At 37.2% G+C, this 27,284-nt stretch overlaps 1 protein-coding gene across 3 annotated transcripts in view; it reads left to right on the top strand.

Moving 5' to 3' along the window:
* Positions 1 to 26,773, top strand: part of ERICH2 (glutamate rich 2) — a 35,053-nt gene extending 8,280 nt beyond the window's left edge. The window contains exons 3-8 of one of the 3 annotated variants that reach the window (XM_055308172.1): positions 2,920 to 3,015; positions 4,651 to 4,796; positions 7,755 to 7,846; positions 18,748 to 18,805; positions 25,594 to 25,665; positions 26,575 to 26,773. In XM_055308172.1, the coding sequence (XP_055164147.1) occupies positions 2,920 to 3,015; positions 4,651 to 4,796; positions 7,755 to 7,846; positions 18,748 to 18,805; positions 25,594 to 25,665; positions 26,575 to 26,696 (586 nt within the window). In that variant the 3' untranslated portion in view covers positions 26,697 to 26,773. Of the gene's footprint in view, positions 1 to 2,919; positions 3,016 to 4,650; positions 4,797 to 7,661; positions 7,847 to 18,747; positions 18,806 to 25,593; positions 25,666 to 26,574 lie in introns of all 3 variants that reach the window. The other 2 variants (XM_055308171.1, XM_055308173.1) reach the window with 2 other exon arrangements.
* The last annotated feature ends 511 nt before the right edge of the window (positions 26,774 to 27,284 follow it).

The following is a 27,284-nucleotide window of genomic DNA, read 5'->3' as shown; positions in this document are numbered from 1 at the left end:
AAAATGTAAAGGTATAGATAATAGCCACTTCTACTTTTTAAATGCTTAAATACCAAGTAGTCTGTATTTTACTTATATAACTTTCATTGCTCATTCCTATTTCCTTTTGATACTTCTTGTTTCTTTCAGAATATCCCTTTAAACGAATATTTACTTGAAAATTAAAGGTTCTTTATTTACTATGAAATGAATCATTACTACTAAGTAAAGGAAACTAATCACCCCAATTAGTTGAAGGGGATTAGTGTTAAAAAGAATCATGGTCCAGTTTTAGTATGGTTGCTAAATATTAAGTACTTGATTTATTCAAGGCTCTGATTCTGATAATTCATCAAAACCTTTCCTTTTTTTTTTTAAAAAAAACCTTTCCTAATATTATCATCTCCTACCTCCTGAGGAAAAAAAAATTAATTCCATGAAAAATTATGCTTTGAGAATTTATCATAAAACACATTCATAGAGATGAATATTGATAGATTGGTAGAATGGTGCCAAACATATTATTTTGGTTTATTCTGGATAAAATTGGCTTGGAAATTTTTTACCGTATGCAATTTATTTTTGAATTTTCATACTGTCAAAACTAAAAATTAGACCAGCCAGGGCGGAGGTGAGGTCTGAGGGGTGATGTGGCCACAGGCGGAAAGAGCAGTGGCGGGAGCTGTGGGACTTTAATTTCAGGGAGTGAATAGAACTAGTTTTGGAAGACAAGATGACTACAGCTGCAGAAATAAAATATATTAATATTAGAAAAAGATTGGATCAGTTGGGATACCGCCAGACTCTGACAGTGGAGTGTTTACCATTGGTAGAAAAACTTTTCAGTGACCTAGTTCATACAACAAACTCTTCAGAAATCAAAATTATCTACTGTGAAAGCTGAAAAAGTGCCAATTTTGATTTTGTTTTGGGACCTTATAAACTTGAAAATGCAAGACTGATCAAGGAAAATAATGAATTATACCTGGAGTTAATGAAACTGAGAGAACAATCAAGCCAACACATTAAAGGTACAGATTTGTGGGATGCCTGAGTGGCTCAACGGTTGAGCCTCTGCCTTCGGCTCAGGGCATGCTCCCAGGGTCCTGAGATCCAGTCCTGCATCGGGCTCCCTGCGAGGAGCCTGCTTCTCCCTCTGCGTATGTCTCTGCCTCTCTCTTTGTGTCTCTCATGAGTAGATAAAATAAAATCTTAAAAAAAAAAAAACTAAAAAATAAAATTAACTTGCCTTTTGTTGTAAATTATATATTAAATACATATTTTTATATTAAAGAGAATGTGTAACTGATCAAAGACAAGAAATCTGTTTATTTCAGGTTAATTGTTCTAGATAATCAGAAAAAACAAATGCCCCATTAAATATATTAATCTGTAAATATGTATATCCAATTACATGGTTGAAACATTTAAATTTTATTTTATTTTTTTTTAATTTTTAAATTTTTATTTATTTATGATAGTCACAGAGAGAGAGAGAAAGACAGAGACATAGGCAGAGAGAGAAGCAGGCTCCATGCACCGGGAGCCCGATGTGGGACTCGATCCCGGGTCTCCAGGATCACGCCCTGGGCCAAAGGCAGGCGCCAAACCACTGTGCCACCCAGGGATCCCCAAAACATTTAAATTTTAAAAATGTAAGAAAATTTTAGTTGTCTTTGAAGGAAGTATGATGTTACTTTCAATAATAATAATAATAAGTCATTAGGGGATCCCTGGGTGGCTCCGCGGTTTGGTGCCTGCCTTTGGCCCAGGGCGTGATCCTGGAGTCCCGGGATCGAGTCCCATATCGGGCTCCCGGCATGGAGCCTGCTTCTCCCTCCTCCTGTGTCTTTGCCTCTCTCTCCCTCTCTCTCTCTGTGTGTCTATCATAAATAATAATTAAATAAATCTTTAAAAAAATAATAAGTCATTAATGGAAATAAATTACTATTGTGTCTGTGAACATCGATGTTCATAGATTGTGATAAGCAGTGTTGGAACTGAAGGAAGGGGTAATCTACATCCTGAGTTAAACCCCAAGGTTAAATCAAATGCAGCCTGGGCCAAAATAGGAAAGCAGAGTGATAATTTGTTCTCTTGGTCTCATTAATAATTGCATCTTCTTCTCAAACTAATTTTTGCAAGGACAAAAAGATCAGTTTCCCTTCAGTTCACTTGTAGAGAAGAGTTTGGGTTTGGTTTGGTTTGGTTGTTTGGAGTGAGGGAGGAGGAGGAATGGTTAGTGTAGCCCATTAGTCTCACAGGTATGTGGCTTCAATCTAAGTACTTTACCCAGAGTTCAAGGTACACAGGGCCAATCCTGGAAAAAAATGATCAAGTAGGAAAGTAGAAAATCATGGAGGACCTGTGCTTAAGGAGCCCTGTGACCTGGAAAGTTGATGAATTTTTTCAGTATAGTTTTTCATTCCACTCTCTATACCCACTACTGGCAATACCTCCTCCTCTGTCCTCCCTGTGTTTCCTGTCAAGTGAAGCAGGGGGAGTGGATTTGCCTTAATCTTCTCTGCTTCTTTATTCTAGTCTGAGGCACATAAGGAGTATATGGACTTATAAACTAGGAGTTTCAAATATTTGTGCTTGTAAAGCCCACATTTATTATTTCCTCTTTTCCCCATGGATCTCCTGTGTGAAAGATTTTGTCTACCCAACAAGTTGCACTTAATTAACAATTTTCAGCAATAGAAGTAAAATATATCATTAGTGCTAGATGAAATTTGATAGATCTTGGACCTTTGATCTCTTGGGTTTTGGGCCAAGCTTTCAAGCATACTTGAAGATGTTGGGGGGAAATGGCTGAAGTAAGTCCACAGCATTCAACTGAAAAAATTGTGTCTATGGGTTTTCCATAATCATATGTTTTATCTCTTCTAAAGTGACAAGGTTTTTTTTTTTTTTCCATTTCCATTTTTATACTTTAAGTAAATGCCTCTTTGGATGCAGACCAAGATTGGCAAGTAAACTTTGTTCCTTACCAACACAAGTCTCTCTAAATGTATCTAGGACATTCTCAGAAAAGTAAGTTTCAATCAATTTTGATTTTTAAGCCCATGTTTGACAAGTTTAAATAATTTTTAAAACAAAGTTTAAAATCTAAACTTACTGTAAAAATTATTAATTCCAATAGAAATTTGAGGCCATTTCATAAATATACCTAAAGCTCTTAATATACTAAGGAACGGTCCTAAAAATCTAGGTTATTTATGCTCTGGCATAAATATGTTTCAGTAGGATATCTACCTTGACAGACTCTGTAAGAAGAAGCTGATTTCCATTTCCAAAGGATATTACCTAAAGTAAAAATTTGAATCTTTCCTCAACTGTAACTATTTGAATTAAAACAAATTTTTTAGAGTACACTATTTTTCTTAAATGGTCAGAGGTATTATTACCATAAATAATGTCACTTTCTCAAATGGAAGTCAAAAGATTATTGTTGAAGAGGAGGTTGGACTTTGGACCTGTGATTCTTTGAAACTATATATGAGAAAGACTATAGAAAGTGACCAGATTTAGATTAAATATTAGAGCATATAAATTCTAATAATCACTTGTGGCAAGCTTTGGCAGAACAGGAATCTCACTTGAAACTAAAAACTTATCTGACTTCTCAACTTCTTAGATGTAGAGTTTCATCTTGGATTTTTTTTTTTTCACAATTAGAAAATCAAGGAGGGCAGAGGCAGAACAAATGTAAATCAATTTTGCATTTTTTCATTACTAGAGAGGAGTTTTGCTTTAGCAGCATATATTAAGCAAGTGAAGATTCCATTCCCTCTCATAATATTAGGACTATAACAAGCTGTTCCGCCTGTTTGCTAAATCACTGTACAAGGTCACTGACTTAACTATACTCATGTTCTGGATTCATATTTCAATGGGAAAAAGAGCCACCATAACTGGGAAAAAATACTTCACACCTAAAAAAAAATACTTCACACCTTTTTATATCTTGACATGTAAAGTAGAATTTTTTTTAATTTGGTAAAGGAGGCATATTAAAAAAATCTTAAGACCACAGAAAAGAGACAGAGTTATTTTTCCACCAGCATGAGTACTTACCTCTCTTTGTAAACAGAGTGCACCACACAAGAATCCTCTGTCTTAATGCATTATTACTGGTATGAAGTTTCAGGCTTAAAGGCTAAAAGAGAAAATTAACCCATATTTATTTCAGCTACTTAATGAAAAAACAGGCTATTTTGTTATGACCAAGGGTTAATATGACTGTTGGACTCTCTCCATAAGTGTAGCATTTAGCAATGGTAAGAACTGGTTCCTAAACCTAAAAAAAAACCCTCAAGGCTAGTATTCCTAGTTTTATTCCAACGTATTACAATGATGTGCCAAAGACATTCATATAATTGATTGTTTATATGTTCTATGTTAAAGAACCCTGAAAAGATTTTAAGGATCATTACACAATGATAAATACCAAGTAGAAATAGAATTTTAATCATCAATAAAAATTATTTTTAATGCTTTTCCACAAAGAAGATATATTTTAGCTAGTTGTTGATATATTTTGTTTTTATTGTGTGTGTGTGTGTGTGTGTGCATGTGTGCACATATGGGTTTGAATGCATATGAAGCTTTAAACAGAACCGTGAATACCTAGGAAAGTATTTTTTCATTATTTACTTTAACATTTAGGAAGGAAATCTCTTCAAGAATTGTTGAAAAACCTACTACTTCTAAGAATACTGAAGATAGAATATCTTCAAATATTGAAAATAAAGATACAGAAATGAACCTACAATCTAAGCAATGGTCATCGTCCTTCTTAAAAGAAAGCACGGGTAATAACATTTGTTTTATGTGAGTAAATGTAGCTTCTAATTGAACCTCCTCCAATGATCTTTGGGATGTTGACAACTCTGTAGGTCCGGAGTGGGTTGTAGGAAACTAATTTTTGAAATTCATGTACCAGATGATTCTGATATGCAGTCAGGTATGGCATCCATGGTATACATTATATAAAGTGATAATAATGTATTAAATTTTAAAATGAATCAAAATATGAAAGCATTAAGTTCCATTCATTAGACAGTGGTCTATTAAGTGCCAGGACTTTTTAGAAGCTGTGGATACAATAGTTAACAAGTAGACAAGGTTATTTTGCCTTTATGAAGTTCACTTTTTTAGTGGGAGATAGTCAACTATAAAAATTAAGACAATAACACACTGTGGTGAGTGCTGTAATATAGATAAATGGCACCTAGAGGAGGACTATCTTAGCTCTTGGGATCAGGACATTTCTCTTGATGTTCACTGTTTGTAAATTCAAGGAGAGAGTTCCTGTGACATCACATGAAGTCCTTAATTCCCTATTATGACTTTCCCCTAATGACATCAGTGTGATGAGTCTGTGAGCAAGCTGGGTACCCACTGGAAGATCAGGGTGACTGTGAGCTGATGGAAACTGTAAATAAAACAGAAGCAGGTAGATGGCCTGAAGACCCTAGCCATTCTATGAAGGACCAGTATCTCCTTCCAGAGTAGTAGTTTTTTTTGTTTAGTCGGGAGCTTGAATTAGAGTCAGGAGTTTTATCAGCTTTTTCTTTTTTTGGCTTGTGTTTTCTTAACGTTGTCCTCTCTTGAGCTCTCCTGGATTTCCTGGTTTTCTTTCTAACAAGTGTTTCTACATGATTTGGAGTAGCTAATGGCCAAACTCCCATCAAGAAAGGCATGTCACAAGACTTCCAGACATTCAAAATCTAATAAGAAAGCGAGGTATCACATAAATTCAGTTTTGAAACTGGGAAAGACATCAGTAGAGCCTGAGCAGTTGACAAGTTCACTCACTTATATTTCCCAAAGGGATAATTTTAGGAGACACACAATAAATTTTTTAAAATAGATTAAAAAATAGATTTAATGGTACTATATTTCAATATGTGTCAGATAAAAGTAGAAAATGGTTATGAATATGAACTTGAGCCAAACTGACTCCCAGATCTGCCAATTAATTAGTGCTATGAAATTGGGTACATGATTTAACTTCTCCTTCAGTTTCATCTATGAACAGTAGTATACATCTCATTGACCTGTTAAGAGAACTAAATAGTTAATATATGTAATGTTCAGAAGAATAATGGTATATAATGTTTGTTAGGATTATTGTATGTTACTTTTATTCATTTATCAGTCTCATAGATGGTAATATTATCTGATAAAATTTCTATGTTTAAAAAGTAGATTCAAGGAAAAATATTGAGGAAATAGTATAGGTGATACTCCTATATAGCAAAATGGATGAAGGTAGTGTAGGAATTATACTATTGGAAAATGTCCCAATAGATTGTATCATGGAGATTTTACTTTTTAAATGTTTCTCTAATCTATCCTTGTTCTACTAGTGCCCTATCATTAATCATCTCTCTCACCTGGACTTTTTTAAAGAGACTTCTAACCTCTCTCCTTGCTCCTTTTTTTTTTTTTTTAAACCTCCCCTCAAATATACTTTCTACCCTGCTAGCCAGGTGTTCCTTCAGAAATGCAGAATTGATCATATTTGTTTTCCTACTCAAAATCCTTTATTGTAGCCCATTTATTCTTAGGATGTAGTCCTAACTCCAAGTCTTCTGGCCCCCAAGACCCCATTATCTACCTACCCTTCCAGCTACATCTGTCACCATTGCAGTCTCAACCTTGACCTCTAAGCAGTGTCAAAATGCTTTTTTTTGCATGACACACATTCTTGTTACTGCATTGGCTCATGCTGTCCCCTCTCCTTAGAAAAACTGATCCATTCAGACTGGACAATTCCTGACCACTCTCCAGATCAACATGGGGCCCTCCTTTGTTCTCTCATTTAACTAGCACACATCTATCACCAAACTTCCATACTGTTTTATAGCTATCTGTTATGTTTCTGACTCCCCAGTTAGAGTGTGAATGAGTACCTGCAGTCAAAAATTATTCATTTTTGTGTTCCTGTGACACCACATAGTACTTACTGGGCACTGAATGAATAGTCATTAGTGCCTATTTTGATTTTTCAGTTATTTATGTTTGGTCATAGCTACTGTGTCTTGACATTAAGAAAAAAATCATTACTAATGTTCTGTAACCTCTGGTTATATCTAGAATACTTCACAGGTCTCTCTTCCTAAGTTTTGTGTATGTGTGTGGGTGGGTGGGTGGGTAAGTAAGCGTGTGTGTTGAGAAAGAACTTTATTCTCAGGTATCCAAGCAGTAACCTGACCTGCCCAAGAAGAATTATTTACTGTTAATCCTCTCTAGTCTTATTTTTACTCTCCCAAGTTCTTCATTTCATATTTACCCTCCTATAAGAACCACTTAGGAAATGTATTTCTGGAGAATAGCATTAATTTCTTTTTTTTCTAGAAATCATTATATTTTTCTAAGCAAAACTGTTTCCTATTTATTAAAATTTTAAGCACCAAACAATTAACACTAACATTAATTCAGTGTTATTGGTTTGAGTTTTTTCCTCTTGGCAGTTTTATTACTTTTTTTGGAAATGGAAATTACATAAGTTCATTGTGGTGCTATTAGTCATGAAAAAAAAAATTTAAAAAAACCTCCAGAACAGGAAACCATATAATAAACATGTATACTTGTTACATTTTAATTTAGGAGTAACCATTTTTAATATTTGAACTTTTCAATATTTATTGATTTAATTGTATACGTTTTAGGTCAAGTGGGTAAAAACACAGTCCCTGCAGAGCAGGAGAAAAATAATGAACACTCCTTCCAAGATATTGATGATAAGTTATCTGAATCAACAGATGATGATGGTGAAGATGATACCAATGATGAAGATGATGAAGACAGTAACCCTAACAAGGATACCCATGCCCCATTGGAGTTAATGGCAGAAGTAAGTTTAACTTGTGCATTGTAATTTAGGAAACTTAATATTAAAATTACTAGTGTATGGCCTTGAGGATTTAAAAAATAGTAAAGAAATCCTTGCCCATATACAGATGTTTACCTAGTTACTCATCTCTCTTACTCTACTTCATGAAAATAGAGGTGAGAAAAGATTCTAGAAATGACTTACAGTATTCTGGTAAAGGCAGAAGCAGGAATAAAAAGTTCTGGCATAAAACTCTGCAAGGACTGCTTCAAAGAGTACTTTCTATGTAACTGGGTACTGTGCTAGTTATTGGGGATATTTAGAGACAAATAAGAAAGACCCTTACCCTTGAGAACTAACAAGTACATGTTACGTATATAGTACAATTTACAATAAAGAATTATGTGTGCTACCAGACGTAGTTACGAGATTCTCTGCGAATAGGGAGGATTAAGTGACTAACAGAGAATAGAAATAGGTGAATAGGGATAAAGGATTTTTAGAAGAGACACAGAGTCAGAATCTTGAAGGAAGAGGGAAACTTAGGAATTCACGTGGTAAACAAGTGGAGAAGGCATTTTTGGCATAGGGAAGAGTATATGCAAAAGCACTGAAGCCTGAAACATGACATGCAAACATTGTACATGAACATTTACTGATAATTCTATGGAGAGTAAAACAGTTTTATCTCAATTTTGGTATCACAGCCTAATTAATATTATACAATTTCATGTATATTGTAAGAACTTTATAACAATACATTTTAACTTCCCCTTTCTTATCCTTTGTTAATGCAAAGGATACATTTTACATTTTACTTCCACATATACTATAAACCCTATAATACATTGTTATTATTTTTATTTTTAATGGTCAATCTTTTTTTTTAAAGATTTTATTTATTTATTCATGAGAGACACACAGAGAGAGAGAGAGAGAGAGAGAGAGAGACAGAGACACAGGCAGAAGGAGAAGCAGGCTCCATGCAGGGAGCCTGACGTGGGACTCGATCCCGGGTCTCCAGGATCACGCCCTGGGCTGAAGGCAGACGCTCAACCGCTGAGCCACCCGGGCTGCCCAGTGGTCAATCTTTTAAAACTTTTTTTTTAATTGGAAGATATCTTTTTTGGAACACATTTCTGGTGTTCTTCATAGCTTTGTGTAGAGCTGAATTTCCACCTGATATGACATTCCTTTTACTGAAAAACTTGCTATAGTATTTTTTTTTTTTATAATGCAGCTCTGCCAGCAGTGAATACTCTTGGCTTGCATTTGTCTGAAAAAGTCTTAATTTTATCTTCATTTTTAAAGAATGTGTGAGCGAGAGATTTGTAGGTTGCCAGGTTTTTTTCTTTTTTTTTCGGTACAGATGGTCCCTAACTTACAGTGGTTCAACTTGGAATTTTCAACTTTACAATTGTGTGAAAATGATTCACATTCAGTAGAAACGTTGAATTTTTATTTCTTCCTTGGCTAGTGATATGTGTTATGATTACTCTCTCCTGATGCCAGGCAGCTGCAACTTCCTGCCAGCCATGCCATCATGAGGATAAACAACTGATACACTTGCAACCATTATGTTTTTCTCTTGTAGTACAGTATTCAATAAATTATATGAGATATTCAATACTTTGTTATAGAATAGGTTTTGTTAGATGATTTTGCCCTACTGTAGGCTAATGTAAGTGTTCTGAGCATGCTTAAGTTAGGCTAGACTAAACTGTGATGTTTGGTAGGTTAGATGTATTAAATGCATTTTCAACTTATTTTAACTTATGATGCATTTATTGGGATATAACCCCATCATAAGTTGAGGAAGATCTGTACTTTGAAAAGGTGCTTCATTGTTAAATAGTTTACATAGTTTCAGGCAGATGTCTACTATTATTACTTTTGTCCATCTATGTATATCTTCTTCTCAGACTTTAAAGTTTTTTTTTTCAGGCAGCTGGGGTGGCTCAGCGGTTTAGCGCCGCCTTGGGTCCGGGGTGTGATCCTGGAGACCCGGGATCGAGGCCCATGTTGGGATCCCCGCAGGGAGCCTGCTTCCCCCTCTGCCTGTGTCTCTGCATCTCTCTCTCTCTCTCTGTGTCTCTCATGAATAAATAAATAAAATCTTTAAAAAATAATAAAAAAAATAAAGGTTTTTTTCTTTTGTATTATTTTTTGGCAATTTGATGATGATATGCCTTGATGGCATATCATGTTGCTTCTTAGAACTATGAGTTTATAGTTTACACCAGATTTGGAAATTTTTCAGTTATTGAATCTTCAAATAATTTTTTTTTTAACCTCTGCTCTCCCTCTCTTCTTCTGGGCTACAAGTTACGTGTATGTTAGACCACCCAATGTTGTCCCAAAGGTTACTGATGTTCATTTTTTGTTTTGTTTTCTCTATATATTTCATTTTAGAAATTTCTATTGCTCTGTCTTCAAGTTCATGATCTTTTCTTTGTAGTTATAATCTGCAGTTAATCCCATCCTCCCTTCCTCTCTCCCTTTTTCTCCATGTGTGTCTATAAAATTTCAGATATTTATCATCTCTACATGTTTTATGTAAATATTTTTATATTAAATTCTTTCATCATGTTCATATTTTACTTTTGAGCATATGACATAATAGCTATTTCAACATGCTTGTCAGCTATGCTATCATTTTTGTAATTCTGGGTTGATTTCTATTGATTAAGGTTTCTTTTTTTTTCTTTTTTTTTTTTTTTTGTTTTAAGATTTTATTTATTTTCTCATGAGAGAGAGAGAGAGAGAGAGAGGCAGAGACACAGGCAGAGGGAGAAACAGGCTCCATGCAGGGAGCCCGACTCCGTGCAGGGAGTCATGCCCTGGACTGAAGGTCGCGCTAAACCGCTAAGCCACCTGGGCTACCCTTGATTAAGTTTTCCCCAGTGTATAGGTCATATTTTTATGCATCTTTGCATGCCTGGTAATTTTTTACTGAATCCTAGACATTATAAATTTTATGTTCTTTGATACAAGTTTTATCATTTTTCTTTAAATATTTTTGGACTTTGATCTGGAACATAGTTGAGTTTCTGGGAAGCAGGTTTCTCTTTTCAAGTCTTGCTTTTTAAGCTTTGTTGGGAGGGTCCAGAGTCTACCTATATTGTAGGTAGACTACTAAGGCAATGCCCTAATGAGGACTCTTCTCAGTGCTCTGGGTATTAAGAGGACATTCCACTCTAGCTAGAGAAAACATGAGCTCTCTTCAGCCCAGTGTGAGATCCCTGTTCATTCCAGCAATTCTTTCTCTAGCCTCAGGTAGTTTCTGAATACACATACGCAGATGAATTCCAGGCAAAGACTCAGAAAGACACCTCTGCAGATTGCTGGAGCTCTCCTGAAAATATAACATTGGCCTCTCTGAACTTCAACCTGTTTTATTTCAACTCAGACCACTGGTCTCTGGATGCTCCCTGCCTATGCTGGTACCCAGAAACAGCCCACAGCTGTAAACTGAGGCAATCAAAGGATCCATCTGTTAATCTTTTCAAAGAACCAACTCCTGGTTTCACTGATCTGTTCTGTTGTTTAGTATCTATATCATTTATGTGTGCCCTAATCTTTATTATTTCCTTCTTTCTGCTGGTTTTGGGTTTTGTTCATTGTTCTTTTTTTAGCTGCTTTAGGTGTAAGGTTAGATTGTATATTTGAGATTTTTCTTGCTTCTTGAGGACATAGGCCTGTATTGCTGTAAACTTGCCTCTTAGAACTGCTTTTGCTGCATTCCAAAGGTTTTGGATTGTTGTGTTTTCATTCTTGTTTGTTTCCATGTACTTTTTGATTTCTTGGTTGACCCATTCATTATTTAGTAGCATGTTGTTTAACCTCCTTGTATTTGTGGATTTTCGAGATTTTTTCTTATGGTTGATTTCTAGTTTCATAGTGTTGTGGTCAGAAAAGATGCATGGTATGACTTTGATCTTTTTGAATTTGTTGAAGCTTGTTTTGGGCATGATATGTGATCAATTCTGGAGAATGTTCCATGTGTACTTGAAAAGTATGTATTCTGCTGTTTTAGGATGGAATATTCTGAATATTATCTATTAAATCCATCTGGCCCAGCGTGTTCAAAGCCACTCTTTCCTTGTTGGTTTTCTGTCTAGATGGTCTATCTGTTCATTGATGTAAGTGGGGTGGTAAAGTCCTCTACTATTAATGTGTTACTATTGATTAGTTTATTTGTTATTAACTGTTTTATATATTTGGGTATTCCCATGTTAGGTATATAAGCATTTATAATTGTTACATCTTCTTGTTGGATTGTTCCCTTTATTATTATGTAATGTCCTTTTTTGTCTCTTGTTATAGTCTTTGTTTTTTTTTTTTTAAAGACTATTTATTTATTCATGAGAGACACTGAGAGAGAGGCAGAGAGAGAAGCAGGCTCCATGCAGGGAGCCTGATGTGGGACTCGATCCCGGGACTCCAGGATCATGCCATGGGCCAAAGGCAGGCTCTGAACCACTGAGCCACCCAGGAATCCCTAGTCTTTGTTTTAAAGTCTAGTTTGTTGGCCATCAGGGAAATACAAATCAAAACCACAATGAGATACCACCTCACACCAGTGAGAATGGTGAAAATTAACAAGAAAGGAAACCACAAATGCTGGAGAGGATGTGTAGAAAGGGGAACCCTCTTGCATTGTAGGTGGGAATGCGAACTGGTACAGCCACTCTGCAAAACTGTGTGGAGGTTCCTCAAAGAGTTAAAAATAGATCTTCCCTAGGACCCAGCAATTGCACTGCTGGAGATTTACCCCAAAGATACAGATGCAGTGAAACGCCGAAACACCTGCACCCCAATGTTTATAGCAGCAATGTCCACAATAGCCAAATTGTGGAAGGAGCCTCAGTGTCCATTGAAAGATGAATGGATAAAGAAGATGTGGTCTATGTATACAATGGGATATTACTCAGCCATTAGAAACGACAAATACCCACCATTTGCTTCAACGTGGATGGAACTGGAGGGTATTATGCTGAGTGAAAGAAGTCAATCGGAGAGGACAACCTTTATATGGTCTCATTCATTTGGGGAATATAAAAATTAGTGAAAGGGAAAAAAGGGAAAGGAGAGAAAATGAGTGAAAATATCAGTGAGGATGACAAAACATGAGAGACACCTAACTCTGGGAAACGAACAAGGGGTAGTGGAAAGAGAGGTGGGCGGGGGGTTGGAGTGACTGGGTGATGGGCACTGAGGGGGGCACTTGATGGGATGAGCACTGGGTGTTATGCTATATGTTGGCAAATTGAACTCCAATAAAAAATTTTTTTTAAAGATTAACAAAATAATAATAAAAAATAAAGTCTAGTTTGTCCAATAAAGTATTGCTACCTTGGCTTTCTTTTGACATCCATTTGCTTGATAAGTGTTTCTTTATCTCCTCACTTTCAATCTGCAGGTGTGCTTAGGTCTGAAATGAGTCTCTTGTAAGCAGCATATAGATGAGTTTTTTTTATTCACTCTGTCACTCTATGTCTTTTGATTGGAGTGTCTAGTCCATTTATATTCATAGTAATTATCATTAGATATGTATTTTTTGCCATTTTGTTACTTATAGTTGTTTTTATAGGTTTTTTTTCCTGATACTTCTCTTGCTCTCTTTGTTGGTTTTCTTTAGTGATACACTTGGGTTCCTTTTTCTTTATTCTTTGCATATCTATTAGTGATTCTTGATTTGTGGTAACCATTGGGTTTATTTTTTTAATTTTTTAATTTTTTTTTTTTAAATTTTTTTAAAATTTAAATTCAATTTGCCAACATATGGTATAACGCCCAGTGCTCATCCCATCGAGTGCCCTCCTTAGTGCCCATCACCCCGTTACCCCCTCCCCCCACCCAACTCCCCTTCCACAACCCTTTGTTTATATATAATATCTTCTATGTATAGCAGTCTATATTAAGTTGATGAGCACTTAAGTTTGAACCCATTAATTACTTCTCTCCTCATCATGCTTTAGGTATCTGGTGTCATATCTTATATCCTTTCATTTTGTGAATCCCTTGAATGATTTTTTACAGAAGCACTTAGTTTTACTGTTTCTCTGTCTCCTACTTTTTATACTTTCACTATGGTCTGTCTTTTCCACTCAAAAAGTTTTAATATTTCTTGTAGGGCTGATTTAGTGTTCATGAAATCCTTTAGTTTTTGTTTGAGAAATTCTTTATCTGTCATTCTATTCTAAATGATAGCCTTACTGGATAAAGTATTTTTGGCTGCAAGTTTCAGCTGACAAATCTGCTAGCCTCATGGGGTTTCCCTTATATGTAACTGTTTTTTCTCTTGCTGCTTAAAAAAATTTTTTTGTCATACTTTTTGCCATTTTGATTACTGTGTCTTGGTGTGGATCACCTTTGGTTGATTTTGTTGTGGGATCTCTGTGCCTCCTAGGTCTAGATATCTGTTTTCATCCCCATATTAGGGACGCTTTCAGCTGTTATTTTTTTCAAATACATTTTCTGCCTCCTTTTCTCTCTGTTCTTCTTCTGGGATCCCTATAATTTGAATGTTATTATACGTGATGGAGTCACTGATTTCCATGTCTATTCTCATTTTATATAATTCTTTTTACTCTCATTTGTTCAGTCTGATTATTTTCCATTACTTTGACTTTTGGTTCATTAATTTGTTCCTCTGCTTAGTCCAGCCTGCTATTTATTCCATCAAGTATATTTTTAATTTCATTTATTGTGTTATTTCTGATCGTTTCTTTTTCCTGTGTTAAGGATCTCACTGATATCTATACTCTTTTCTCAAGTCCAGTGAATATCTTTATGATCATAACTTTAAATTCTCTATCAGACATATTACTTATATCTGTTTTGCTTAGGTCTCTTGTGGTGATTTTGTCCTGTTCTTTCATTTGTGATATATTCCTCTGTCTCTTCATTTTGCGTGACTCTCTGTGTCTGTTTTTTTGTATTAAGAAAGTTAGCTACAGGGCAGCCTGGGTGGCTCAGTGGTTTACACCGCCTTTGGCCCAGGGCATGATCCTGGAGACCCAGGATCGAGTCCCACGTCAGGCTCCCTACATGGAGCCTACTCCTCCCTCTGCCTGTGTCTCTGGTGCGCTCTCTCTCTCTCTCTCTCTCTCTCTCTCTGTGTGTGTGTGTGTGTGTCATGAATAAATAAAAAAACTTAAAAAAAAAAGAAGAAAGTTAGCTACAGTCTCTTGCTCTTGAAAGTACTGGGCAGGATGTGCACTTTTAACTAGGTGGCACTGGTCCTCCACAGGGGATGCATAGCCACCACAGATATAGAGCTGGTTGACTGCTTGGCAAAGCACATGTGGGCAGGAGGTGCTCTTTTAACAAGGTGCACATGTCCTCCATGAAAGGTCAGGAGAGGCAGTGTTGGCAAAGTTTGTGGGGGTTTTCTGGGGGAGCTGATGTGCAACACCAGAACCAAGTCAGGCCTGGCTGGAGGGGTGGGGTGCAGTGTAAAGAAATTAGTAGTGAATGCCAATGCTGTGCTGGTTCCCATGGGTGGGTTGTTGTGTGTTAATGATGAGGGGCAAGGGAGGGAAATGGAGTCTTCCAGCAGATTTGTTCCTGGAGAAGTTCCTCAGCAAACTCTGAGCTCTGTAACTAACTCTTGCTCCCATAGGCTCCAGGCCCTTTCAAGCTGTTTCAAAGCTGTATCTCTGCAGGCTGTTTGCTGTGCTGTCTCTTTAAATGGTTGGGCCTCAACTTCCTATTGCCCTTTGGGCTCTTCCAGAGCCAAGCCTGCTGATTTTTAAAGTTCTAGGCTTTAAGTCCCTATGGTTGTAAGCACTCCCAGAATTCACCTCCTCTGATTTTCAAAGCCAGATGTTATGGGGATTCTTCTTCCCCTTGGAGGCTCCCCCATGTGATAGTCTGTGTCTCATACCTCTTCATGCCCATGGCTCCCTCCCCCAGTGTTTAGTTCCGTTGACTTTAAGTTCCCAAAGAGTCCTCACCCTTTCTATCCTCTTCAATGTGGCCTCTTCTCTACATCCAGTTGTGGAGTTTGTTTGGCCTCTCTTTGGTTCTTCATCTGTGTTGTTTGCAAGGATGAGTGTCATCTAATTGTATCTATGGGATGAAGTGAGCTTAGGGTCCTCCTACTCTGCCATCTTCCCGGAAGTCCTAACTCCTTATTTTGAATGTCACAAATAATTTAAAACCAGTTTTAAAAAACGTTTTCTCACTAAACTTTAGCTTGACTTTGAACTTTTAGGCAATTCTCATCAAAGTCTTTAGCCAAATTTCACTGTATTTTGAACTATTAAAAGGAAATCCTTTAACAGTATATTTGTGTTAACACAACAAAAAAATATAGGTCAATACAAAGGGCACTTTGAAATTGATTCCATGTTCTTGTCATTTTCTGAGGCTAGTATTAATAACATAATGCTTCATTAGAGTAGATCTTAGTTGATATTGAGAAATTCTTCTTAATTTTGTTAGATGTAATAACCATAGTGTCATTGGGTTTTTAAAGTGAAATGAGATGATATCTGTAAAAGGCTTTAAAATAGTCTAGGCAGGCAAAACAATAATAATAATTAATAAATAAAATAATTTAATTTTTGGAGGTGAGAATTGGGGACATGTACTTCTTTTACTATTTTTTCTACTGTGGATATTTAAATTTCCCATAAAGATATTAAAAACATAAATAGTAACTGTATATTATATTGATCTCATTCTCTATGATCAATTAAACTACACATTGAAAATAAAAATGACTACAATAATAAAACTACTTAAAAAAAAGATTTTATTTACTTATTTGAGAGAGAGCACATGAGAGGGGAGAAGGTCAGAGGGAGAAGCAGACTCCCTGCTGAGCAGGGAGCCCCATGCAGGGCTCGATACCAGGGCTCCAGGATCTTGACTTGAGCCAAAGGCAGATGCCCAGCCAACTGAGCCACCCACGGACCCCACAAATTAAAACTACTTAAAACTAAAAGATATTCTTCTAGATGACACTTGAATTAAAAATCAAAATAAAAACTAAACTCACAAACTATTTAGAAAATAATAACTACAACATTAAATTTTAAAACTTGTGAAAAGAGCACAGTTTCAAATGCTTTGATGACGATGATGATTAAAGGAGGAATGACAACAAATGAACTAAATATTAATGACAGAGTTTAGAAAAAGAACAAAATAAATATAAGGTAAATAAGAAAAAGAATTATATAAAATTCAAAGTAAAAACCAAATTAATGTATCTATTTAAAAGCAGGATATTTGAAAAAAGAATGACATAGATAAACCACAAGATACCATAATTAAAATGGAAGGAAACTACAAATAGGAGTAGACAGATCTTAACCTTAGACAAATATTGATTTTAAGAATATAAGAGAATTCTGGGACACCTGGGTGGCTGAGTGGTTGAGCAGGCTTTGGCTCGGGTTGTGATCCCAGAGTCCTGGGATTGAGTTTGGCATTGGGGTTCTCATAGGGAGCCTGCTTCTCCCTCTGCCTATGTCTCTGCTTCTCTCTGTGTGTCTCTCGTGAATTAAAAAATAAAATCTTAAAAAAAAAAAAGTGGTGCCTGGGTATGTATCACATGTCTGGAAATGTGTGGGAAGTATCTCTTCTAATACTCCATGCCCCTGTCTTTTGCCAAGTAAGCCTAGTATACCTGACTGTTTTCAGAATATATCTCACACAAGCAAGAACAATCATCTAAGTATAGGGTTATTTATTTATTTATTTATTCATTCATTTATTTATTTATTTATTTATTTATTTATTTATTTATTTATGATAGTGAGAGAGAGAGAGAGAGGCAGAGACACAGGCAGAGGGAGAAGCAGGCTCCATGCACCGGGAGCCTAATGTGGGATTCGATCCCGGGTCTCCAGGATCGCGCCCTGGGCCAAAGGCAGGCGCCAAACCGCTGTGCCACCCAGAGATCCCAGTATAGGGTTATTTTTTAATGGAAGCAGTCTAAATACGTTAGAATAGGGGATTAGTTTAGTAAATTGTAGCCTAAGTAAAAAAATTTAAGACTAGTTTTATGGGGAGAAAATTATCATGATATGTGGTTTATTTTTAAAAGGTTACTGATGGGATCCCTGGGTGGCGCAGCGGTTTGGCGCCTGCCTTTGGCCCAGGGCGCGATCCTGGAGACCCGGGATCGAATCCCACGTCGGGCTCCCGGTGCATGGAGCCTGCTTCTCCCTCTGCCTGTGTCTCTGCCTCTCTCTCTCTCTCTCTCTCTGTCTCTCATGAATGAATAAATAAAATCTTTAAAAAAAATAAAAAAATAAAAGGTTACTGAATAATCCTAGTTTTTGTACATATGTGTTCATTTATGGAAAAATACTAAAATGATATATATGAAGATGCTAAAAAAATCTCTGGATGGTAGAAATATAAATGCTTTTTAACTGAGGACAAAATGTGTTTATTTAGTTTTTAAATTTTCTACATAAAAGAATATGTATTACTTTGTAACAATAAAAATATTAAAATAGTAAAACAGAAACTAGATGGTATAAGAGCTAGAAAATATTAAATATACATAATTGTAAATATTTTTTTAATATTGTCATGTAATCATGGATGAAGTTTACAAATAAACGTTATATCTGAACCAAAGGGATATTAAAGCAATTAATGTCTTTACTGTCTCTGCCAGTTGAATCAACTTATGTATTCTCAAATTGTTAAGTAGTACATATATTGTATGGCTTCAGCAATATGGAGGTATCATACTTGTTCTGTGTTGTCTTGCCATGGGAAATCCTTACATATTCTTAATTAATTGACTGATTACAGACTCACTCCTGGAAAAATGTGTAAATGTTAAAAGCCAAATAGTTAATCATTAATGGAATATTTTTTAGGGAGTTTAAAATTAACATTTAAATTCTCTCTGAAAATACTTATCTGAAGAATTTCTTAATGTTTTCCAGTTCCTACGAGCAGAAATGGGTCAAGACTACCATTTGGCAAAAAAATTATGTCAGATGAGTAAGTACAAAATACTTGTCTGTTTTCTAATTTTTTTTTAATTTTTTTATTTATTTATTTATTTATGATAGTGAGAGAGAGAGAGAGAGAGGCAGAGACACAGGCAGAGGGAGAAGCAGGCTCCATGCACCGGGAGCCCAACGTGGGATTCGATCCTGGGTCTCCAGGATCGCGCCCCGGGCCAAAGGCAGGCGCCAAACCGCTGCGCCACCCAGGGATCCCTGTTTTCTAATTTTTAAATGAATTCCATAATAAGTGAGATGGTCTGATTATTATGGCCTCATGAATTCCCTGATAGTGTCTCAGTTATTCCTTATTAATAAATTGATTGGTATAAGGACTAATTTAAACTTCTAAAATAGGGCAGCCTGAGTGGCTCAGTGGTTTAGCACCACCTTCAGCCCTGGATGTGATCCTGGAGACCGGGGATCAACTCCCACATCAGGTTCTCTGCATGGAGCCTGCTTCTCCCTCTGCCTGTGTCTCTGCCTCTTTCTCTCTGTGTCTCTCGTGAATAAATAAATAAAATCTTTTAAATAAACAGACTTCTAAAAATAACTTTGAATGGACAAAAACTAATCATCACTGGAAAATAAGATCTTTACCTTCATTATAAAGGGTTAGTAACTGTGCCTTTAGTTTCAAAGAAGTGTCAGGTAGTGCAGCAAACCTTACTTAAACATGCATTTAGTTCACAAATATTTGAGTCTACATGTGCCAGGCACTGTTTTAGACATTGGAATACAGCCATCAATAAGACAGATAATCCCATGTTTGTATCTAGCATCCAACAGGTAACACATTCATATATAATTAGCATGTTGTAAACGATAGGTGCTATTGGGAAAAAATAGAGAAGAAGGATAGAAAATACTAGAAAGAAGAGGCAAAGCAGTTTTGAATAGGATGGTCCAGGAAGGGCAGCTCTGGTGGCTCAGTGGTTTAGTGCCCCCTTCAGCCCAGGGTGTGATCCTGGAGACCCAGGATCGAGTCCCACACCAGGCTCCCTGCATGGGGCCTGCTTCTCCCTCTGCCTGTGTCTCTGCCTCTGTGTGTATGTCTCTCATGAATAAATAAATAAAATCTTAAAAAAAAAGGATGGTCCAGGAAGGCAGGACTCATAGCAAATGTGCCAAGACGTGAGTGTGCCTGATGAGGAACAGCAAGGAGGAAGGAGGAACAGCAAGGAGGAGGACAGTGTAACCAGAATAGAATATGAAAAGGGAGGTGTGACAGGAGGTGAGGTCAGAGATATTATGGTTTGGGGGTTCTCTAGATTGCATAGTACCTTTTCACAATTTGAGGATTTGGCTTTTCCTCTGAGCATTGGATACTTTTAAGTAGAGAAATGAAATGATCTATTGTTATTTTTCTTTCTTTGGTTTTTAGTGGTTTGGCTGATGTATACTCAGCTCCTGTTTTTCTACTTTTTTTTTTTATTTCTATACTTCATTTTGGAATTTTTCTGTTGACCTACCTGTTTTTAAGTTATCCTATCTTCGTCTCTGAAATGCTGTTTAAGCTATTCATTGAGTTCTTTTTTTTTTTAAGATTTTATTTATTTATTTATGAGCGACACACAGAAAGAGAGGCAGAGACACAGGCAGAAAAAGAGGCAGGCTCCATGAAGACAGCCCGATGTGGGACTCGATCCCGGGACTCCAGGATCACACCCTGGGCCGAAAGCAGGCACCCAACTGCTGAGCCACCCAAGTGTCCCTATCCAGTGAATTCTTAATTTCAAAGGTTTTACTTTCTAATTTTCAAAAGTCCACTTAATGATTTTGAAAGATTCCAGCTCAACTGTCTTTTGAAATCCAGTCTTTTCAACTATTATTCTAGAATACATTAGTCATAATTGTTTTGAAAGCGAAAACGGCAACTTTACAATTAAACTTTATTGACAGTGGGACTCAAAATATTAACTAGTGTTAGACCCAAGTCTTTACAGTAAAAGTCCTGGAGTGAAAATGTAGTATAGGGATTGTGAGGATTTTCTCTCGCTTACCTCACACAAACTCTCAACACAGATACAGAACTTCTTAAGTCATTAGCTAGTTTTTAAAATGAGTTTCTTGAATGCTTTAACACTACTTATTTTATATCCAAAATAATTTGCCTTGCATAATCCTTTCAAGCACTTTGGCCTTTAGAGCCACCAAATAAAATATTTTGGGTGGTACACAAACAGAATTTCTGAGCAGAAGGAACCCTTCAGGAGAATCATGTGTAGTCATCTATTTTTTATAAATATAATGAAGCAAAAGCAGAGAGAGAATAAGCAGCTTGCTCAGCCCTATTCAGGGAGCTCGTGGCACAGCCAGAACTGGAACTCAAGCTGCCACCTCCTGCAGCACCTTTCTTCTCTGAGGACTGGTGTAGAAGTGAATAAGTCTGTAGCTTTCACCCTCAGTTCTCTGAGTTTCTTGTGGAGCCTAGTTATGGGAAAATTTATATATTGTATTTCCATATCTGTCAATCATTTTAGAAAGCATTTGGCTGAAGCTCACAAAATATATACACTGATATCACCACATCTGTCAGACAGTTTGGGCTGTTAGCCCTGCATATGCTTCATAAACAGTAGGTGCTTAATAAAATGCTTATTGACCTGACTCAAAGCAGTGAACACACATTAAGTGCCAGGTCAGTAAGGAAGAAAAAGTTCAAGCTGCTCTATCCTAATGGGGTGATGTCCCTGTAAAATGCCTCTCTTCCTCTCTCCCTTTCTTCCAACAACTACATATTAAGCACCAGCTCTGTACCAGACATTATGCTGGGAGCTGGAGAGACAGCAGGAGGTTGACATCAACCATGGTTTGGTTTGGTTTTCACCCCTACTGACTCTTCTAGAAATATTAGTCACTCTTTTCTGTCTATGTCAAATAGCACCTCAAACTAAGGATTAGGCTCTAGGAAAAGGAGCTGTAGAGGACCCTAAGACAAGCACCATGATCTAGGGAGCCAGCTGGGGAAGAAGGCTGCTCCCAAGAGGAAGGGAGGTGACTGGAAACTTGGTTGGAGAGGTTGGAGAATGAGTTGGGGCTGGGTGCATGCCAAATAGGATTAGATTAGATTCCAGCCAGTGGTATGAAATTAGGAAGACCCAGCATTTGCAATGTTAAAACGGTTCGATAAAGAACAGAGTTGGAGATGCTCTGTCTCAGGGAGAAGTACAGTACTAGTTTGATGCTCATAGGAAGCACTTGGCTGAGAATGGCCCAGAATCCCTCTCTATATTCAGAAAATAGACAAAATGAATTTCCTTCATCTAGGATGGACCCCAAAATATTTTATATGTAAGTGTTTACATTGTATTGTTTGTCTTTTTTACTATCTCTTGTAGCATCTTCTACAGAACACTTACCTTTTCTGTCTTTATTTGTATATTTATGTATGTAAACAGATTATTTGCATATTTATGTATTTATATATGCATATATCAAGCACCTGGTAATGGAGCATTCTTGAATACCTTGTTTCATTCTTAATTCAATGAGGCATATACTACAAACCCCACTTTACAGATGAGGAAACGGAGTCTTAGCAAGGAATACTGATTCACCAAAGTCACACAGCCACTAGGAGGAAAAGTTAGGATTAGATCCTAGGTCTGACTTGAATGCCTATGTTATCCTACTATACTTTAAGTTCCTCATTTGATCAATAAACTCATATCTCTGGTCAAGGAGGCAGGGACTTAGGGGATTTTTAATGGGTCAGTCAGCCTTGAAATGGCTCCTATGGTCAACTAATATATTTATTTTCTTTGTATCTAAGGCAATTAATTTATATAAAATAATGCATCCTTGTCCTTTCTGAAATGCTTTATGAATTCATTTTCCAAATAAAGCCACTAGTTGCTAGTATGTTTCCTTGCTGTCCCATCACAGTATACTCATTTATATCTCCATTGGGCTTCAGGGCTTCCCACCTGGTGTTCCAGGTGCCTGTGGTTTCTTTTCTTTGTCCTGACTTTGAAAAGAAATTGGTATTGGGTTCCCCCAAGAAATTTTATTCGTCAGTGAAAGCTTGAATTTATGTGTCTTTCACACACAGTTTTTCTATGTGCTTAAGATTTCCTCAGCCATTTTCCTGCCATGTCATGCAGAACTGCTATCTCAGCTATATGCCCTTTCTTGCCAGGCATTGGAGGCATCCTGGAAAAATGGTTTTTAAATGAGACTGAAATTCAAGAGTCCCAAGTACTTTTCTTAGTTCATATCATGATTGTGAGATTTTGTGCTAGTCAGTCTTTCTATTTATTGGTCCCTTTACCTGTAAGGAACCTGCAGCTCAGTCTTCTCAGGGCACAACAGTGCTGCTCACAGGCAGCCCAAGATGTTACACAGAAAAGTAGTTAGGCCTGGGAGACCTACTTCATCAATAATAGTTGTAAGTGTTTAAAAATAATGGCCTGAGGGACGCCTGGGTGGCTCAGTGGTTGAACATCTGCTCAGGGCATGATCCTGGAGTCCCGGGATCAAGTCCCACATCGGGCTCCCTGCATGGAGCCTGCTTCTCCCTCTGCCTGTGTCTCTGCCTCTCTCTGTGTCTCTCATGGATAAATAAATAAAATCTTTAAAAAAAAATAGTGACCTGAGAACCTAAATGTTTCTCATCAGTTTGTATAACACAAATGCAGATACATGTATCTTCAGAAAGGATAGTTACAATACAGTTTTCTTTCTTTCTTTTGAGTGAAATAAATCACTTTTTACTATTAGAGTATAATTTTATCTAGGCATAAACTGCTTCCTATTCACTTATTCCATTTTTTAATGTTTTGAGGGCTCTGGTTGTGTCAGGCACTCTTCTAGGCAGGCAGCAGTGAACAAGACCAATGTTCTCTCTACCCTAGAATAGGCTCCAGTCAGAGGGATTCAGAGCCCTATGAGCAGCAGAATCCCCCAGCTCCTGCCCCAGCTCTTTAGCCAGAGGGAAACATCCACTGAATGTTTAGGAAGTAGCTGAGCTTTTCTCAAGGTCCAAAGCCATTTCTGGAAAACTAATGATAATCAGCCGTTATTTGGCACTTACCGTGCACCAAGGACTGGACTAAGTGCTTTATCTACATTATCTCATTGATTCACCAGAACAGCTTAATGTGGTCCAATAGTGTTATTACAGATAGGGAAACTGAGGTACAGATATATTAAATATTTTCCTCAAGGAGACCCAACTAGGCAGTGGCAGAACCAGGACTCACATCTGACAGTCTTTCTTCAGAGTCCACACTGGATCTGCTCAGGGGCTCAAGTCAGAAACAACTCCCAGGACACTAACTGAATGTGCTAGAGGTTTTCTTATCCTTTTACAAACCCTACTTAGCCTGTGAATCATTAAGGAGAATTTTTGGTTCATCGCCTAGAATGCAAATTTCTGGGCTAAGTTTGAAAGCAGATATCTTTCCCTCACTTTGAAAATTAACATTTGTCAATGGTTTTTGTTAAATTATTAAGAGTAGCTGATTCCATACCCCAGTCCCATGGAATAACCCTAAGTCCAACATGAAATTTTCTAAACTGTGTTCAAGATTTCTTATTAAGTGTTCCATCAAAAAGGATTCTGTGGGAATAAGTTGGGGAAACCACATTCTCTACTCTATAAAATTCAAATAGTTATAAGCATATTAATGGTTCTGTAAAATCCTGTATTTGCTCCTAGTGTATACCATACCTGACTAACCTCACTTGACCTAGTTTCCCAAATACGCATTAACATCTTAAGAACCTAGTATCTCAAGGGGCAAGTTGGAGAAACTGCTCTAGAAAGAGGCTCGGAGAAAGATTTAGACTGCTAATGATAAGCATATTTTAGTTCAACTTAAAATGAATTAAAAGATCCTTTTATTAGAAACCTTAAAAGGGGGGGGGGGGGAAAACAAACCTTAGAAGGTGTCTAAATACCTACCTGTAGGATCCTTAAAAGCAGCTTCTGAGTAGGTGCACAGTCATGCTAACCCAGATCGATGGTAAATTGTTTCGTAGGTAGATTAGGAAAGAGAGACACTAGTTTGCTGTGTCAGGATGAAAGCCACGTGGGAGGATGTCCTAAGAGCACTGGAGCCAAGTTGAACCATCCACAATTATTTGTCTTACTCTTAGCCAAGTGAATGGCACACTTGATGTTTCAGTGCCCCCTGGGGGCCATCAAGATATTACATGAGAGTCACAACACTAAATGGATAAAACAGAATTATGAATACTCCTCAAGGCACTTCTCATTAGTGAAGCCTCCACATTTTGCAGGATATGTCCCTTGTTTGGGGAATGGTTACAGTCAAGAAATACTTGGCTACAAGATCTGTGAGGAAAGCTTCATAGTGATAGAGATGGCATTCTTTAGACAGGTGGTAGAAACTAATGAGCATTTATTTCTCTTACAACACACCACAATAACCAGAACATTTTCTCTGTTTGCACTTAGGTATTCCTATGGTATAATTGTTGGTATTTATGGCTTTGTGCATATTCACTGATTCTGATTGACAGCTCCAATCTCATTCTGAGGAGCCTGTTTGCCAAAACACTTTGAAGACTAATAACAAACGTTCTGGGGCACCTGGATGGCTCAGTGGTTGAGCGTCTGCCTTTGGCTCAGGGTGTAATCGTGGGCCCTGGGATCGAGTCCCACATCCTGCTTCTCCCTCTGTCTGTGTGTCTGCCTCTCTCTCTCTGTGTGTCTCTCATGAATGAATGGATGAAAGAATGAATGAATGAATGAATGAATGAATGAATAAAATCTTAAAAAAAAACAATAACAAACATTCTGTTGTCTATTTTCAGTCCTAATCTATGAACCAGAAAATCCTGAGGCCAAGGAGTTTTTCTCACTTATTGAAGAAATGTTGCTGATGGGTAAATTTAAAAATGGAAATTTCTTTCTCGTAGAACTATGAGCAGTCACTATTTCAAAACCTATTATCCCAGGAGACTAGTGAAGTACACTCTCAGGAAGTGGTTAAGAAAAGACTCCCTGGAAAAAAAAAAAAGAAAAGAAAAGGCTAACTGGTTATCTTTGGATGGTTTCATGAAGCCAGATTGTCCTTTGTGGGTGGGTGGTTAAGGTGTCTCCCTTTTCTCTGTGGGGTGGAACTGCCCGTAAAGCAGGCTCACTGGGGATCCCTGGGTGGCGCAGCGATTTGGCACCTGCCTTTGGCCCAGGGCGCGATCCTGGAGATCCGGGATCGAATCCCACGTTGGGCTCCCGGTGCATGGAGCCTGCTTCTCCCTCTGCCTGTGTCTCTGCCTCTCTCTCTCTCTCTGTGACTAAAATAAATAGATGATAGATAGATAGATAGATAGATAGATAGATAGATAGATAGATAGATAGATAGAATCTAACTAACTAACTAGCAGGCTCACTGGACACCAGGCATCAGCAATGACAGTCTTCACAGGGAACAAAATGTGCTAATTGCCGCACGTTAGACTAGCTAGCCCACAATTCCAAGGAAAACCAGTACCCTCTAAATTACCATACATCTTACTTACTTCTATTTCATTAAGAATTATGGTAACAGTAGTAAAATACTTGCATAGATCTGTGTTTTGAATTTACTCTAAATCTGTAAACATCTTTATACCAGTAAGAATATACCTTTTGTACTACTACTTTGGGCCTGCATACAAGTTAGCAAACTTTGACTCAGTCCTCATGTTCCAAAGATAGATATTTCTTAGCAGAGAGAGAAGCAAGGAGAATTATTTTTCAAAGAGTACAAATATCAAGAACATTTTAAGCAATTCTCTTCCTTTCTGTGGCAGAGAAATCTCAAAATCTTGAGGAAGATGATGAAGATAGTGAAGAAGACAGTAGCGGTGAGAGTGAAGGAGAAAGCAGTGAGGAGTTAAGTGAAGAAAGTTCTGATGAATGTGAAGACGAGTGATGAAAGTTGCTGCTGTGGTTCAATCTTCATGTATTTTCATTATTGTATACCATGGAAATATAAAGGACAAAGCTGAATTTTAGTCTGATTGTTTTTTTATTTGTTAGAGTTCTTATAGTTTACCCATATTGGTTTGAGCTCCTTCTTAATATTTAGGTCTTACCTTTATATGAATTACTGACAGGAAATTAATAATACAAAATTACATACATAGCATTAACTGTGTGCCAGGTACTGTTCTGCACACATCATTTAATCCAACAAACCCATGACGTTTGGCCTAAAGCAACACAAATAAATTATCTTACAGTTCCAGAGATCAGAAATCCAAAATGAGACTCACTCAGTCAAAATCAGGATGTCAGCAAGGCAGCACTCTTTCTGGAGGCTTTAAGAGAAAATCTCTTTCCTTGCTTTTTCCAGCTTCTAGAGCTTATACATAGTCCTTGGCTTATGGCCCCTTCCTGCATTTACAAAACCTGTGACATCTGGCTGAGACCTTCTCACATTGCCATCTCTCTCTCTCTCTCCCTCCCTCCCCCCCTCTCCCTCTCCCCCTCTCCCTGTGTTGTAATTTTTGTTAAATTC

This window comes from Nyctereutes procyonoides, unplaced genomic scaffold (assembly GCF_905146905.1).
Source record: "Nyctereutes procyonoides isolate TBG_1078 unplaced genomic scaffold, NYPRO_anot_genome, whole genome shotgun sequence".
NCBI classification, from domain to species: domain Eukaryota; kingdom Metazoa; phylum Chordata; class Mammalia; order Carnivora; family Canidae; genus Nyctereutes; species Nyctereutes procyonoides.
This window is presented reverse-complemented; position numbering and strand designations above follow the sequence as displayed.